Below are 18,341 nucleotides of genomic sequence, written 5' to 3' on the forward strand. Positions count from 1 at the left end.
GTATTGCCTCCCCACACATACATTATAATCCAGAGGGCAAGGACAATGTCCTTGATTTTGGTTATCTCTTCTTGAGACTCTATTGATTTTTCTCCAATCCATATCTATTTTTACTTTTCTGTCTGAATGCTTATATTCTGGTAAGTCATTTGCGAAATCAAAACCTGTTTCTGGGCAAGCAGGATGGCTCAGCCATGATGACTATGATGACTCAGTTTGATCTCTGGGGCTCACATAGTGCAAGAAGAGACTCACATCCTGCCTGCTACTTGTTCTCTCTCTCTCTCTCTCTCTCTCTCTCTCTCTCACACACACACACATACACACACACACACACACACACACACACACACACACACACAGGATGCAGCTGGGCCTGGTGGCACACCCCTTTCATCTCAGCACTCAGGATGCAGAGGCAGACAGAGCTCTATGAGTTTGAGGCTGGCTTGGAACTGGGCCCAGACTGATAGCACTTGTGTATAATCTTGGTATTGGCTGTGGGCAGGAGCTGAGGGTTCAAGGCAAGCCAGGAACACACACATAGTAAGACACTGTCTCAAAAAATTAAACAACAAAGACAACCAACCGCCCGCCCACTACCACCTTCCTTCTGTACAGGAAACGTAGGGGGACCAGCTGGAGTGTCCCATTTCTAAACGAGGGCATTCATTTATGGATGGGTCCACTTCACGTCAAGCCCCGTTACCCAAAATGACTACTAACGAGAGTGTGGAGCACCTGGGGAGCAGGGTGAGGCAGGGAAGACAGACAGAGATGGAGACCTACAAGAGGTGACATAAGACAAAATGGAGGAAGTAATGTCTACCAAATATTTTAAGAAGAAAAGAAACTGCATTGTATGAAATATGGGTGTGGTGGTTTGAATACTCTTGACTCAGGGAGTGATACTATTAGGAGGTATGGCCTTGTTAGAGTGGGTATGGCCTTGTTGAAGGAAGTGTGTCACTTTGGGGGTGGGCTTTGAAACCCATCTCCTAGCTACCTAGAAGCCAGTTCTCTCCTGACTACAGTTGGATCAAGACACAAAACTCTCAGCTCCGTCTCTAGCACCATGTCTGCCTGGATGCTGCTATGCTTCCTGCCATGATGGTAATGGACTGAACTCTGACACTGTAACCCATCCCAATTAAATGTTGTCCCAAGAGTTGCCTTGGTCATGAAAATCCTAAGATAATGGGATAGGTCATGACCAAAGGCTATTGGTCTGATTCTAAAACTGTACATCTGCTCTCTAGTTCTAAGTCACTAGGTGAACTCAGCGGGCAGGAAGAAACCTTGACATTCTCGCTCCTCCCCAAGATCTCCCATTCTCAAGGCTTTATTGATTCAAGCTTTATTATAGGGCCTGGATGATGCCATGCCAATCCCACAATGTGTCTTGGGCAAAGAAATCACAGGAAAGAATCATTTCAGCTTAAAGGGTAGACACTCAATCCTGACTTTGATTTTTGTAAGCCATTACCACATCACAAGAATCCACAATTGCTACCCCAGGAGAGCAAGCCAGTGGTGTGGCTATCTATGGAGACTGCCCTCTTGCTGTGGTGGCTGGGCAGAAGTGGGGGGTAGCCAGCTGGATGGGCAAACCTCTGCAGACACAGCCGAGCTCTCTCTCCCTGCAGGCAGGAATGAAAGACTCTGCCCTTCCTTTCTCAGGCTTGTGTCCTTGCACGTTGCTGTTTTTCATGGGCTTGGCTGCTTGAACGCCCCGGGGGGCCAATTTAATAAATGAGGCACTTTCAAGCACTAGGTTCCTAAATTCCTTTCTTTATCCATCTCTCTTTGCTGTATGGAAAGGGTTTCAACAGCCGAGGTGGTCTTTTGTGAATCGGAGCCTCCAAAGCCTATATGCTTTTGCATAAAAAGGCCCACAAGCTTTGGTGGCATTATTATTGCTATATCTAAATCATAAAAGGAAGTTTTACTCATAGAGTCCCTGCCACCACACCAATTACAACCAAGAAATTGGAGTCACTTTATTTGCCCGTGTGTGTGTGTGTGTGTGTGTGTGTGTGTGTGTGGTGTGTGGTATGTGTGTGTTGTGTGTGGTGTGTGTGTGTGTGTGGTGTGTGTGTGTGAGTGTGTGTGTGTGGGGGGGGGTGCGCGTGTGGGTGGTGTGTGTGTCTGTGGTGTGTGTGTGGGGTGTGTGTGTGTGGTATGTGTGTATGGTATGTGTGTGTGAGTGTGTGTGAGTGTGTGTGTAAGTGTGTGTATGTGTGGGGTGTGTGTGTGAGAGTGTGTGTGTGTGGTGTGTGTGTGTGGTGTGTGTGTATGTCTGTGTGGTATGTGTGTGTGTGTGTCTGTGTGGTATGTGTGTGTGGCGTGTGTGTAGTGTGTGTGTGGTATGTGTGTGTGTGGTGTGTGTGTGGTGTGTGTGTGTGTAAGTGTGCATGCATGCACACATGTGAGCACTCGAGTGTGCTGGGGACTGAGTGAAGGGCCTGGTGCATGCTAAATCTGTGCTGTACCACAGAGCTTAGAGGAAGCCAGAGTCAATCCTTAACTGGAGATTTTATTTTTAAACAAAACTTTGGTAGGAAAGGGAAAATAAAGAGGAATTACAAATTAAACCACGGGGAATGGTTGAATTAGCTTGTATTAAAGAGTGAGCTGGCAGCAAGATATCAACCTTTATAGACATAAGGGAATTTGTTGAATGTGCATTTGTGATATAATTTATAAGGAAATTGGTTTTACTCAAAAGGACATTTTTCGCTTTATGTGTTGTAGCACCCTCGAGTAAGCAGAGGTGGGGGGGGGGAGGCAATTCCATTAAGCTTTCAATTTCCACTGGCAAAAGGAATGAACTCGATAGGATTGGAAGATAAGGTGCTGGCAGCTGGCCTTCAGTCCCCTGACCTTGCTCCAGGGGTCGGGAATAAGAATCCGAGTCTTTGTGCCAGAGATATCACACCATGTTTAATTAGAGGCTGAAGTGCCATTGTTCCCCTCTGTAAGTCCCTGACTCAATTTGCTGAGAAAATGTCCATTCTGTTCATGGTGGGCAGATCATGTGATCACCAACCCAGCAGCCTGGAGAGGCCCATGCTCATTCTGGGGCTCTAGAGGAGCAGCGATCATAGTGAATGTGAAACTCAGGACATACAGGACGAGCTATGACCGGACATCTGCAGAACTGGACATCTGTGTTTGTTTGGATATCCACGGTCCGTTTAGACGAAGTGCAGAGCTTTAGGAATAGATCTTATCCCCCCACCCCACGTTTTTAAAATTACAATTTATTTATTAATATATAGGTGGGGGAATGTGCCATTGCACATGTGTGGAGGTCAGAGGGCAATTACAGGAGTATGTTCTCTCCTTCTGCCACAGTGGGGCCTAGGATGACTCAGGTCACCAGACTTGATGGCAGGGCCCCTACCTGGCTGAGCTATAGTGCCAGCCCTCCCTGGTTCTCTTCCTAAACAGGGTTCCTAGATTTGTTTGCAGAGCACACGGGGAGGAAGAAATTACCCAAAATTAAACTATCTCTGGGCTAAAGCAAGAGCTCAGCATGGAGCACATTTCTAATATGTGAGAGATATATGTCTTATCCCAGCAAAACACACACATGAGCACACACACACATATACACACACACGCACACATACACTCACACTCATACATACACACACAAACACACACACTCACACAAACACTCTCACACATACTCATACACGCTCACATACACACACGTTCACATACACTTACACATGGGTGCACACACACACTCACACACTCATACATGCTCACACACACACACACACACACACTCAGAATCATACTCAACTTTCAATGTTTGCACATACCTGGCTGGGTATGTAGCACATCTGTTTCTGTAATCCTTATTGTATACATTGGTGGGGTGAGGAATTTAGCTCAGTTGCTAAATCAGTTGAGCGGCATCGATGAACATCTGAGTTCAAACCCCTACCGAGGTGAAAATTTGAAAAATGCCTCAATTCACCTCTTCCTAAAAGTAACTACATACAGGGTGTGTTTTGTTTTTTCCCTAACTCAAGCAATATCTTAGAAAGAGTTTTATAACGGGTTAGCATGTTTCAGAGGCAGAGGCAGGACAATTCCAAGTCTGAGACCAGCCTGGGCAAATTAGGCAAACATGTCTTGTTATAAAACTGAAAAGTCTGGGGAGGAAGCTCAATGGTAGGGTGCTTATGTAGCATTTGTGAGACCCTGGGTGCAGCTCCCTCCCCTCCTCCGCAACCACACACAAATGAGCTGTATTCACTAAAACTGCACTTGTCTAATTCTGCAGGTTATTACAGCTATTTAAATCTGAATTAGTTAAATAAAGTCTAATTAAAGATAGGGTTCTGCAGTCTGGGCAGCCACATTACAGCCTCCACAGCCACGCGTGGAATCTCAAACATAAAAAGGACATATTTAACAATTTTTTTTAAAAAAAAGTTGAGAATAATCAGGTTGCTTCCAATATTTTACTAATATATGAAAAATACTGTAGTTAGGTCATGACTTTAATCCCAGCACTTTTGAGTCCCAGGAACAGGATAGTGAATTCCAGGCTAGCCTGGGCTACTTAGCAAGACTCTGTCTTCAAAATAAATACGACTTCTGAACAAGTGGTGTCATTTACATTTGTAATTTTGATACTGAGTATTATTTATTTTGCCAATATAATGATTTTAAGGACAAAGTATTCCCATTTCATATGTGAAAAATGCTATTTCATAATTTTAATATGAGGTATTTTATACAAGGAATCAGCCTTTTAATGTCTTACTTGCCCCCCTCTCTTTCTCTCTTTCTCCCTGGTTCCCTTAAAGATGTTTTTTTTCTTTTTTATTGAGAATAGGCTTTTTCCATTAATATATTCCTGATTACCGCTTCCCTTGCCTCTACTCCCAGTTCCTCTCACCTCCCCTCGCATCTGGATCCAGTCCTTGTCTTGAGTCTCATTAGAACATAAACAAGCTTCTAAGATTCCTTAGAATAATAAAATAAAATAGAATAAACAAAAGCTAACACAACAGAATTGTACAAAACAAACAACCAGAAGGAAAAGAGCCCAAGAGAAAGAACAAAAAACAGAGACCCAGTCATTCACACTCAGGAATCCCATACAAGCCCTGCACGGGAAACCTCTGTATGAGCAGAGGACCTGGTGCAGGCCCCTTGCTGGCTGCCTCGGTCCCTGTGAGTTCCTATGAGTTTTGCTCAGTTGATCTAGAGGGCCTCGTTCACCTGGTGTCTGCCATCCCATCTAGTTTTTTACACTCTTTCTGCCTCCTCTTCCTCAAGGTTCCCTGAGCTCCGAGGGAAGGGATTTAATGCCGACATCCCGTTTGGGAATGAGTGTTCTAAGGACTCATATTCTGCATAATGTCCGTCTGTGGGGTCTCTGCATCTGTTCCCATCTGCTGCAGGAGGGAGCCTCTCTGACGATGGCTGAGCAAGACACTGATCTAAACACCGCTGAGTACACCAGGATGTCATCAGGAGTTATTTTATTGCTGTTAATTTTTTTAGAATGGTAATATTTGCCTTCACCCTAGTCGCTGGGGCTATGTAGTCACAGATTCTTGGTCACTGAAGCAGCGTTGGGTATGGCATCTGACTTGAGGAGTGGGTCTTGAGTCAAATCAGATATTGCTTGGTTACTCCCCTAAGCTTTTGGCACAGGCACAGCTTGAGGGTGGGATGCCATTGTGGACCAAACAGTTTGTGGCTGGGTTGGTGTTCACATTTCTCATTGGTAGCCTGAAGAGTGCCCTCCTGTACCAATGGCACTAGAACGTAGGGGCTGAAGGCTCTGTGTGGCTCGGCTTCTCTGTTCAATGAATTACGTCTTCAGTGGTGGGGCCTTGCTGTCTGTTTGTGGAGAACAGCTCAGAGTCTTGGCCACAGCCTGGGTTGTTTGAGGATTCTTATGGACCCCTTTGGCCAACAACTCAATTAGATATAAAACATCCCCAGAACTGGAAGCTTCCTCTGGTGACAAGAGATGGCCAGTTTGGTGATTTCATTTAGACTGCCTCACACATGTATATATGTGAAAGCTTCTACTGTATAAGGTTTCCATATTACCCCTCAAATGGACCTTAATTTTAGCTGTTTCTCCCCATAATCTCTGTGTTATGATGTTTCAACATCTTAGAAAGAAAGGAAGGAAGGAAGAAAGGAGAGAGAGAGGGAAAGAGAGAGAGAGAGAGGGGGGAGAGAGAGAGAGAGAGAGAGAGAGAGTGTTCTGGATAAAGCTGTTTGCCAACAAGTCTAATGATTTAAGTTCGATGGCTGGGACCCATATAATAGGAGGCAAGGAGAGAACTGACTCCCATGAGTTGACCTTTGATCTCCATATGCATGTTGCTTGGGCAGTTACACAGACATAAACAGGCAGTCTCTCTGTCTCTCTGTCTCTCTGTCTCTCTGTCTCTCTGTCTCTGTCTCTCTCTCTCTCCTGGGTTTGTTAGAAATTGTTCTTTTAAGGGCTGGCAGTTCCTAATATAACCAAGCTCCTCTGGGAACAAACAAAGTAACCAACCCCCATTAGCACTAGATCTCTACTCAGGGGCACTCCAGCATTCCTTTGTCTTCATTGCCCAGGGCCTGGTGCCAGGCATCCAGAGACCACCCCAGCAGCCTAAAGCTGATGAAATTGCTTGAACTGTTCATCCTGTCCAACTTGGATTTCCTGCAAAAATCCAATCCAATCCTGGCCTAAATATTCCCTTCACTCCTCTCTTCTACCTCCTGAACACTCTGGGTCGGGATATGTGTGTGTGTGTGTGTGTGTGTGTGTGTGTGTGTGTGTGTGTGTGTGTGTGTATGCATGCATTTGTGTATGTATGTATGCATATGCATATGTATGTATTTGTGTATGTATATGCATGTGTATGTATGCATGCGTGCATGCGTGCGTATGTGTGTGTGATGGTCTTAATGGTTACATCCCATGTCTTGAATTCTCTAGAGCCTGTGAGTACAATAAACAGGCTTTCCTGGGCTTCTCTAGGCTCCCCTTGTACTAATATCTGAATGAATTGCTCATAAAAATACAAAACTTGGTTCAAGACTGTTGCTGAACTATAATTGTCCCAGCTCTATGATATACCTGAAGACAGGAGGCAGCAAGTATAAATTATCTATCAAGAATATCCTAACGGTTTGTTTTAACACTTTAGCTTATATCAACGAGAGCCCAGTAGGACAGGGCATGATGGAATATGTCTAGAGTCCTGGCACTGGAGGCCGAAGCAGGAAGATCCCGAGTTTGAGGCCATCCTGGACTACACATCCATTCCATGCCTACCAAGATGGCAAACAAACTTAGCAGGAAATCAGTTGTTTTTAGCGTGAAGGAAAACTGCAAAGTAGACTTTAAAAGTGACCTAGGTCCTAGTTAACACCAAGGAGGAAAGAGACAAAGGCTTTCTGTCCCAAGTCATTCACTCTTGTTTTCCTTTTGTTTTTTCCTTATGCATAGAAGCTCTTTACCAGTGTAGGCTCTTATCTTGTTACCTGCTATAGGAGCTGCAGCACTGGTTCTCAGCCTTCCTAATGCTGCGACCCTTTCATACAGTTCCTCACACTGTGCTGACCCCTCCCTCCCAACCATAAATTACTTCTGTTGCTACTTCATAACTGTAATGTTGCTACCTTTATGAATCGTAAATATTCGTGTTTCCCAGTGGTCTTAGGCGACCCCTGTGGAAGGGTCATTCAACCCCCAAAGAGGTCATGATCCACAGGTTAAGAGCCACTGAATTACATTTTTCCCATTATTCTTTTGATTTTGATTATGGTGTTTTATTATATACATTACCAAATATTCTGTAGGTTTTTTTCTTCTACAACTTTTGGGTTCAAATTATATTTAGGAAGGTTTTCTCACTCCAGAATCCGTCCGTCGTGTGTGTGTGTGTGTGTGTGTGTGTGTGTGTGTGTGTGTGTGCATATGTGTTCTCTCTCTCTCTCTCTCTCTCTCTCTCTCTCTCTCTCTCTCTCTCTCTAATACCTCTACAAACATGCTGACCTTGAAAGCTTCAACTCCAAGGTCAGCAACCTCTTAGAACCTTTTTTTTTAAAATCTAAGGTGAAAGAAATAGCCATGCTTTGAGGCTCACTGATCATAGCTAGAATAATTCCCTTATCTTTGGAGACTAAATATTACTTAATACTACTGATCCAGTGCAAATATACAGAATGGGGACTTAGAGATTAATGTCAACTGCTGTTCCCTTCCACATCACTGTCAGAACCCCCAATCCTTGTGTGAGACAAGAATCTACACGGTGCAAGACCTATATGGTGTTCTGGAATGGAAATCGAAACAGCTGTATCAGAATGTGGGTCCATGAACAATGTGGGTGCCAGGGATGCCAACTTCCTCATGGATTCCAACCCCCCCCCCCCAAGAACTTTCCAAAGACTGAAGCACCAACAAATAGCTTACAGTCGACTGGGAGCCTCGCTACACACACTATGCTCTGTGCTGTGAAAAATACGTGCGACCGCTGTGGGTCATCACTGTTGACAACTGCCCATTACTTTCTGGCAAGAGGAAGGTTCACGAGTTGATCACATGCTCACAGAGTGACTAAGCACACACTTCAACTCCGGGGTGCACTGCAGCACTGGTGGCCACTGGATCACTGCAGTGTCCATTGAGGGAGCTCTCGTGCAGTTATGGTTTCCTATTTTTTTTTTCCGTTTGTGTTTCTTCATTTCAGCTGCAAATAGTACCTCAGACAGTCTAAGTTTTGATAAAATTTTAATGTTTGAAGTAACAGGTCTGTGTGTATTTTATGATAGTACATGATAGACTGTTATCACCATACATGGTTTGCTTTTTGGTTTTGCTTGACATTGCTAGTCTTTATGGTCTGTCTTTTATGTTTTTTTTTTTAACCCCCTCAAACTGTTACAAATCTCTAAATCTTGTAGCTACAGGGACCTGCCCAGTTCAGAACTGCATCATTCCAGGGTTAACTGTAATAGGAAACACAGTGTGTATTAAAACTCTTACTGTTTACTTTGGCTGTTCACTACTCAGTCAAATAGCTCCTTCCTGTGTCTGCTGATAAGGGCCTGAGGGACAGGCAGAGCAAAGTCCTCAGCACTCCCTACAGTCTGGATCCACAGGAAAGTCACTCCCTCTTGCCAAACTTGGACACTGGCTAATCTTGTCTGGTTTATTTTCAGAGGTAGACAGGTTCCCCTTTTTGAAGTGTTTTCAGTTGGACCCTATTTGATAAGACTAATTTAATTGGTTTAAAACACATTAAAAAAAAAAACTTCATATGAGCCAGCAAGACTCAGTGGGAATACTGTACTGGCTGGGTCAACACGATGATCCAAGTTAGACACCCAGAGGACACCATGGGAGAACTGATTCCTGATCATTGTCCCTTGCATTGTGTATAGTGATGATGATGATGGTGGTGGTGGTGGTGGTGGTGATGGTGATGATGGCGGTGATGGTGATGGTGGCGGTGGCGGTGGTGGTGGTGGTGGTGATGGTGGTGGTACTGGTGGTGATGGTAGTGGTGATGATGAAGGTCTAGATGGCTCAGCAGGTAAAGGTGTTTACCATCCAAGTCTGACTTCAATCCCTGGAACCCAGGTGAAGGTAGGAGAAAACTGATTCCACAAATTTGTCCTTTGACTTCCACATGTATGCTGTGGCACACATACTATATATAAATATAGCACACAACAGACACACACAGGCACGCACATGCACAAATGAAAAACTTTCTATGGATACAAACAAGGAGTTACATAACTTTAAGACATCTATTAAAAGTCCTTTGCAAACTCAAATCCTAGTATTGTTATAACCTTGGGTTAAAGCAGTCTCTAAACTCTTAGAGGCATTAAAAACATGGTCCGAAACTGAGCATGGCAGTGGGTGTCCACGGTTCTAGTTTTTGGGGAGATTTAGAGTCTAAGTCAAGAGGATCTGCTTAAACCCAAGAGCTTAAAATCAGACCGGCCAACACAATAAAATGCTACCTCAAGGAAAAGAAAAAGTCCTTTTTTTAATAAGGACAGGAAATTAAATATGTGGCCCTTGTAGACAGTACCTTAGTTTGCTCCTTCTGAATGCAGTTAGACCCTGAAATGCATTTATGCTATATTATATGACCTGGAGGGAGGAGATACACTATTTTGATTAAAATTCGATGAAACTGGGCTGGAGAGATGGCTCAGCAGTTAAGAGCACTGACTGCTCTTCCAGAGGTCCTGAGTTCAATTCCCAGCACCCACATGGTGGGCACAACCATCTGTAATAGGATCTGATTCCCTCCTCTGGTGTGTCTGAAGACGGTGACGGTGTACTTACATATAATAAATAAATAAATCTTTTTAAACATTGACGAAACTACTATTACACATTAAAACATGATATGGCAAATTCCTTTCAACCCAGACTCTGCGAGTCTGAGGTCAGCCTGGTCTATATAGCAAGTTCTAGGCTAGCCAGCTACGTAGAGACCTGGTCTCAATAAGCAAACAAATAGGTATGAAAGAGAAAAACACTTTCTCCTCTGTCCCTCCCATTCACTAGTAGGATACATAAGACAGTGGCAGGAAGAGAGGAGTACATCATAATTGGCTTACACAGGCAATTACAGAGGAAACTTTGGGCAAAGCTATAATACAACCCAGAATTCCTGATCTTTAATTCTTACAAGTGATTTGATGTGGTAACCTAAAGTCAATAGAGAAATATATTTTTAAACAAGACATACATGGACCTTTGATTTCATGGGAGATTAAAATCATGGTGAAACCAAAGAGTACACATGGACAGACTCATGGCTCCAGCTGCATATGTAACAGAGGATGGCCTTGTTGGGCACCAATGGGAGGCAAGCCCTTGGTCAAGCCCTTGGTCCAGCCAAGGCTGGACCCCCTATTGTAGAGGAATTTTGGGACAAGGAGGTGGGAGTGAATGGGTGGGTGGGTGGAGGAGCACCCTCATAGAAGCAGGGGCAGGGGGATGGGAAAGAGGATAACATTTAAAATGTAAATAAAATATCTAATAAAAAATGTCATGGTGAGCTGAGAGACAGCGTTGCCACACCACGCCAGACCTGTGGTAGTCATGTGTTTGGTTGTGGGTCTGCTACACCCACACTTAGAAATCAAACACTTGCTAGGTTATTTTAAGAACTTGCGGGGGGGGGGGGGGGTTGGGGATTTAGCTCAGTGGTAGAGCGCAAGGCCCTGGGTTCAGTCCCCAGCTCTGAAAAAAAGAACCAAAAAAAAAAAAAAAAAAAAAAAAAGAACTTGGAGGGACTAAGCTTAGAAATTGTTACACACTGTCTATTGAAGAGTTTAAGTTTCTTGGGGAACTAAGTGAATAAAGTTTGAGAGAAAAAAATGAACCACAACCATCAACCTGACCCTCATAGGAGGCACCCTGAGGCCGAGCTTCCTTCAGAGGTTACCATTTAGAAACGAAGTCAAACGTGACCATGCTGAAGAGGTCTAGAGTCCTGGGTCCCTTGGTGCTGGAGTTGCAGGCAGCTGTGGGCTGGCCAACGTGAGACCTGAATTCAGGTCCTCCACAAGAACGATGCAGGCTCTTAACAGTTGAGTCACCTCTCCACCCCCAAGAGGTTTTTATTGTTATTCATTTTAGGGAGCAAATGCTTCACAGATTGATACAAAGGGCATAGAAGGGTTGAACATCAATTTTTAATAATGAAACTTTTATCCAGTCCTCAAAATTAACATAAAAGGCATGAGAAATTGACCACTTCTCATCCCCACCACGGTGTAACAATCCTTTGTTACAACATCCATCTACTGTCTCCAAAAAGCCCAATACAAAACCCACACATTATACCACCTAATGTTCTACCAACAGATGAGAGTTTAACCCACGTTATACCAGGAAGCTATTACCACGGATACTTCAAATCACATAGCTGAAAACATGGAGAAAGGACAGGTAAAAAAAATCATCTTAACTTGTAGTAGTCTTTTTGCTTTTTTAAAATTTCTATAAAATACACTAATATCCCAAAATAAAGAATATTATGACACATTGGTGTCAACTCACACACATGAAAGCTGATGTCAGCTTTTTTTCCTAACTAAAATTCATCTCACCAAACCTTTATATATTACAGAAATATCCAAGTAAAGTATTTCTTTAAAAAAAAAATTCAACACAAAGGAACATAATATACAGTGTTCTTACAGATATAAAAAAAATCAGTTAACAGGAATGATTCCATTTCTAACCACATTACATAATCTTTTAAAGACAATGGGATCTGTTGCCATTCTGTGATTCTTCCATTCACGTCAATATTTCCCAGCTACTTTTATCTTAAAGTTAAAAAACAAAAAGGAAAAGGTTGGTTGGCCGTTGGCTTCCTTATCTTACCTAGAAGAGAAACTGTAGAACAAGGTCATTCACTACTAGGCTGTCTCTCCTCCATCTGTTCTCAGGACTAGCTAGAACCACAGCTAGGGTGAAATTGGAAGAGGGCATCAGAGGGTGGATATAAAAAGATGGGCCCCGTCACAACTGTAAGGTGTGGGCACAGCCACGCCCAGGAAGCCTCGCAGAGTTTCAACACAGTCACAGGAGTGAGAGGTCTCCAGGATAAGCTCGCCCTTTACACGGGTCCGCTGGGAGGACACCTGTGGACGAGCATTTTAACTAACGACTGGTGTGCTGACTAGCGTGTGCCTTCACCAGAGGGGAGCAAGCACACTAAAGACTTCTTGGTCAGTAGTGGTCGTGGGGCAGGGAAGAGACTGCTGTGTATGTTAAACCTCCTGTATCGGTCAGTTCTGAGTGAAAATTGCTATGAAATACACACACCATGCACAGTCCATACCACTGTGGGAATCCGGTTACACATGCAAGATGGCGGAGAAATCACGATGGATGAATGGAAACGTTCACAGTGTTTCTAACAGCCTTTGACTTTAACACGAATGCATCTCTTACCACCACTGTCTCACAAACTTTTACTGTGTCTTGGGCATGCAGATCACTTGGGGGATAGAATGGGAATACGGTTCAAAGCCATTCACACACACAGCGACTACCTCTTCAGCTTCTCTTACTTCCCAACACGTTGCTACTTGTGCTAGCAGACAGACTCGTGTTTGCAGTCAATGGCTGTGCTTTAGTTTGCTTCTTACTTTTGCCCGTTTTGTTTCAGGAAAATGAAAAACCCACAAAATGAAATCGAGGATTAGGTCTTCAGGTTGATTTCTAATCAAAGCAGGCAGATGGGGACCTACTAAATTCCTCTATCTGGAGTCTGCTGTCTCCCCTCCCCAGGTCCTTCCGGTACTGATTCAGCTGTCTGCTTGGAAAACTGATATTTTTGTCTAAACGGAGACAAGTATAACGGCGGGAGGAGGGCAGCAAGCAGGGGAGGGAGATGCAGTCTGTGTCAAAAAGAATCTCTTGCTCCCAACAGACAGGAGAGAACCCAGCTTCTCCTTAACCATCATTTCATAAATTAATATTTCTTAAAAACCATAACCCAAAGAATTTGCTATTACAAGAAAGTTCAAGTTTTAAAAAAAGCAAATAAATTAGTTAAGCCTTGTAAACAATTGTCCATTTTAGTTACACATCTTAAAAAAAAAAGACATTTATCTGTATAGTCCATTAGACAGTACAAGGCACACTTTACATATCAGAACCCAGACGGACGGAACCCACACGGTGTGGCCGCCTCTGCTCTGCCCCTGGGGTAACCAGGCCGGGGCTCTGGAGTCAGGTGCCCATCTTCTGCTCAGCTCCTGAAGATCTGGAAGTCCACAGATGTGCTCTTTCAATGCAACTGCTTTGTGCTCTTCAGTCACGTGATGCGATGTGAAGCTTTCTCCTCGTTCAGTTTCCTCAGATGTTCTCCACAAAGCTCCCTGGGAAAAGACCAGTCTTCCCGTTTCTTTGTAACGTGCCTTTGAACCAGCCGTCCTCTCGTTTCTTATGAACAAACACAATATCTCCTTCTTTCAGTTCAAGTTCTGCCTCACTCTGAGGAGGATAGGAAACCACCACTCTGTGCCTGTTAAGAGAGAAGTAGACTATTGAGATCAGCAATAAAAGTGGGGCACCGTCAGTCCGCAGGGGGCTCGACACAAATAGAATCTACACAGCCATTTACAAGGGTTTGTACAACTCAAAATCCAGAGACTCTGTTCAGCAGGCTTGGAGTTAACCAAGGCTGAGTCTGGGTATTCATTTTGTTCCCCAGTGATGTCTAGCTGGTGTGGATGAGTTTCCTACGCAGGGAGGGACATTCTTGACTGCTTTCAGTTAATAGGGGAGCCATTTCTGTCTTGCCCTCTACTCTAGGAAGAGACAAGTAGATCTGATTTCTGAGACAGGGACACGTAGCGGAGCAAGCTAAGACTTCCTTCTTACAGGCTGTGTGGGCTCTGCTCTGCCTCTGTACCATGAGCCAGGAGAGGTGAGGCGTCAGGTCTGCTGCCTGGGGGCAGATCTGGAGGACTAGGGCTGTCTTCTATATCCCTTATACTAGGTTTGACAGTGGTTCGAGGAAGTTTGCCTGCCTTTACACAGGAGTCTTGCATTGGTAAGAGATCCCGAGGTCTGCACAGAGATTAGAGAACCATGGGCTCAAATTCTGTCCCCCATGAGCAGTGATGATGCTGACATTACAGTCTCCATCCTTATCCATTTGCTTGCCCTTGGTTCTCACGGCAGCTGTGAGTGGGAAGAGTGGAGTTAGTACTTAACTGCCCAGCAGCCTTGTGGGTTACCGTCATCTCACCTCCTGCCCCCATGCTTGGTCTCTAAGGCAGGGTTATGATTAGTGGCTGAGGAAGCCAGGCAGAGGTAACTTATTTTGGGCCTCTCGACCCAGTCTTCTCTCTACTACACATTATCCATCTCCTCCCTTCTCCTTGGACTTCCCAATCAAAATGGTGGTGGTGGTAGTGGTGGTGGTGGTGATGGTGGTGGTGGTGGTGGTGGTGGTGGTGGTGATGGTGATGGTGGTGGTGATGGTGGTGGTGATGGTGGTGGTGGTGGTGGTGGTGATGGTGGTGGTGATGGTGGTGATGGTGGTGGTGGTGATGGTGGTGGTGGTGGTGATGGTGGTGGTGGTGGTGATGGTGGTGGTGGTGGTGGTGATGGTGATGGTGGTGGTGGTGATGGTGGTGGTGGTGGTGGTGGTGGTGGTGGTGATGGTGATGGTGGTGGTGGTGGTGGTGGTGGTGGTGGTGATGGTGGTGGTGGTGGTGGTGGTAGTGGTGGTGGTGGTGATGGTGGTGGTGGTAGTGGTGGTGGTGGTGATGGTGGTGGTGGTGGTGGTGGTAGTGGTGGTGGTGGTGATGGTGGTGGTGGTGGTGGTGATGGTGGTGGTGGTGGTGGTGGTGGTGGTGGTGGTGGTGGTGATGGTGGTGGTGGTGGTGGTGTCTGGTAGCCATTCTGCAGCCATCCCTGCCTCTGCTAATCCCACTTGCAGTTTCCTTCTACAACGCCCTGTGTGATAAGGAAATGTTACAAAAGCGACAGTGTGACTTCTGAGGCCAGGTGACTGAGGCCTGGGATAGTCAGGGGCATGAGTGACACCCCTAATCAGGTACCATGTGAAGCTTCTTTCTAAAACCTGTCAACAGGAATGTGAAGGAGCCGCTTTAAAACCGGACCCTCCAGCCCCAGTCTAGCATCTGTAGAGTCTGGTTCTCTCTCCAATCCCCATCCCATTAAAAATCCACATTAGCAAAGACCACAGCAAGTGGGCTCGTTTTCCACAAAAAGCTAAGTAGCTGTCCAACAAGTACTCAGCTCCCTAGGGCACGGGGACCAATTTACCCTCCAAGGTCTGCGGCAAAAGCGCAGCGCTGGGTCGGTTTATCCTTTCCGAGAAAGGCTCGGCCAACTCAGACATGAGAGTCTACAGACGGGGTCAATCAAGTGCAGAGCAGGGAGGAGAGGCGAGGGACTGTGGGTGAAGGGGAAATGACACAGTCTCTGAGAGCGGCTTAACTTTGAGCCAGCTAACACTGTCTCAGTGTCCCCACCGGGACAGTGGGACTTCAACGAGCTAGACAATGTATTTCATAAGTAACATAAGGAGGTCAAGAGAGTCATGTTCTTGGTGCAGGGACACAGAGTTCAGCCCAGAATGCCAGCTACTTTGAGCATGGGGCTCCCGTAAGCGGACACAGGGGGCTCGTACTTCAGGCTACAACTAACAGATGAGCTCAGGCCACAGGCTGAAGGACTTCCTGATGCTGGGAGTTCCCACACTGTAGAGTGACACAGAGTTTTGGAATCCTTTCACTGACATCTTTAAAAGCAAACTAACAACTTCATCGCGCAGTGATTTAAAAGAAGAACCCAGATGTGACTTCTCAGGTCTGATGCCAACAGGCCAAAAATCCACATAAAAGGCAATGATGTAGTTGCCATTTGGGGCGAGTTAAAATTTAAGCAAAGCTTTGCAGTTCTGGAGGGAAATGTGCCACTGACTGAAAGCATATTCTGTGTAGATCTCTCACGAGATACATAGCTGACTGGCAGTCTGCAAGCTGATTTAAGGTAAAATGGAACAAGACTAGTTTAAAAAAAAAAACTTGAAGTGAATTAGATTAATATTTGCATTTTATAAAAATGCACTAAACCAATTTTGTCAGAAAATCCCGGACTGGAATAGCTGCTGGGCTAAGAACATAATCTTCCTGCCAAGTTCCCAGTGGGGGCAAATACTCATTGCTAAGTTATAGGCCTCGAGGGGGAGCGGTGGAGTGAGAAGCCATGTGCAGAATGGAAACTGTGACACGGTGTGTGTCGTGTGAGGCCTGCCAGGTGCTGCGCGCAGTGAGAGACTCCACTTAGAAGCCTTCCAGCTCAGGCCCTGGCCTCGAGCCTTATGAGTGCTTTGTCACACAGCCCCAAATGCTGGCAGGGCAGCCCAGCGAACTCAGGCACCCACGGGCTCTGCCAAGCAGAGCAGTGGGAGAGACCCGCAAGCAGATGTCGGACACAGCTGCGAGGGCCCTCACACCTGCTACCCTGCCTGGTTTATGCTCGCCGTTCGTGAACAGGGTTCCCGGGCACTTCTGAACATCTCGAACCCGACCTTCTGTGGCACCTGCTGAGCCGCCTCCAAAAGCTGCAGCCCAATTGGTCCCCTTTATAGTCAGTCATCCTGGTTGACGCCCTCACTATGCCCCACCTCCTCCTTGCATTATACTTCCTCCTGTACCCAACCCATTCCATGCACGACTCAAATATTTATATTAAGTAATGCCACCTGTAGGTGCCCATTGTGAAAAACCATTAGCGGCTCTCAGTGTCTGTAAGGTTAATCCTCACCCTGCCACACAAAGCCCTCAACGATCTGGCCTTAATCCCGCTTTATGTAGCGATAGCTGCCATCGTCACCGCAGACATTCCAAACACCCCCCCACCCTCCAAGCCTATGTCTCTTCAAACATAGCCTCGCTTCTCCTCCTCCACATGTTGGCTCATGCAGCTCCTTGTACTGGGAATCTCTCTCACAATATCTCTGCCCATCCACGCCCTATCAATCTCTCAAGACCTGGCTCACAATCTCCCCCGGGAACCCTCTAGCCCCAAAGCTGGAAGTAATTTCATGCTTGACTAAACCGCAGAGGGCCGAGTGTGTGTTTCTCACGGCACTTAGCACAGTCCATACTGTATTTTTACCATCTGTGTTCCTGTCTCGTTTATTTTCGACTTGAGGATAATGCTGAATTCACTCTCTCCACCTCATGTGGCCGAAGGCAGAGTATAAGGTGATTCTTATTAAGCACATTGACGGAGTGAGAGGTTACTCAGCAAGCATATTTTTAAAAGAATGGGTAATGTTCTCTAAAAAAAAATGAGTGAAATTCAAAAAACGAATGAAATTATACTACATGCCACAACATGGAGGAATCCTGAAAGCATCACGTTAAGAGAAAAGAGCCAGACGAAAAAGGAAGGACGTTCTGGGACTCTGTGGATACAGAACCGCCACAGAGAAAGGAGAGCGGTCTTCAGGGGCGACAGAAGTGGGAAGAAACGGGCACTGTGAATGTTTCGGTTTCAGTGTAAGAGGAAGAAAACTTTCTGGAGCCGGACAGTGACATGTGATCAGTGAGTGAAAAGACACTCAGCACTAGTGAATGCACCTTTGAATAGGGTGAATTTTAACTAGACTTTAGTTTTCCTTTCATTGAAGAGATCCCATCCTCACATAATCAATCCCTGATTCTAGTCCCCCCACCCCCACAGTCTATTGTTCCAGCTCCTTCCCACCTCGCCTCTCATTCTGACCCATCCCCCTTCTGCCTTTCATTAGAGAAGGCTT

The 18,341-nt window shown here is 45.4% G+C and overlaps 2 protein-coding genes across 2 annotated transcripts in view; one reads left to right on the forward strand and one right to left on the reverse strand.

Annotated features, from left to right (window-relative positions):
* Positions 1-18,341, forward strand: part of Erich1 (glutamate-rich 1) — a gene marked incomplete at its 5' end in the record, with an annotated part of 52,793,804 nt that overhangs the window by 4,166,682 nt on the left and 48,608,781 nt on the right.
* Sh3rf1 (SH3 domain containing ring finger 1) overlaps positions 11,691-18,341 on the reverse strand; it is a 165,719-nt gene continuing 159,068 nt past the window's right edge. For both annotated transcript variants that reach the window (NM_198764.2, XM_087588311.1), the window contains one exon: positions 11,691-14,060. In NM_198764.2, coding sequence (NP_942059.1) covers positions 13,892-14,060 — 169 coding nt within the window. In that variant the 3' untranslated portion in view covers positions 11,691-13,891. The remainder of the gene's footprint in view (positions 14,061-18,341) is intronic.

Source organism: Rattus norvegicus, chromosome 16 (assembly GCF_021556685.1).
Source record: "Rattus norvegicus strain SHRSP/BbbUtx chromosome 16, alternate assembly SHRSP_T2T, whole genome shotgun sequence".
Taxonomy (NCBI): Eukaryota; Metazoa; Chordata; class Mammalia; order Rodentia; family Muridae; genus Rattus; species Rattus norvegicus.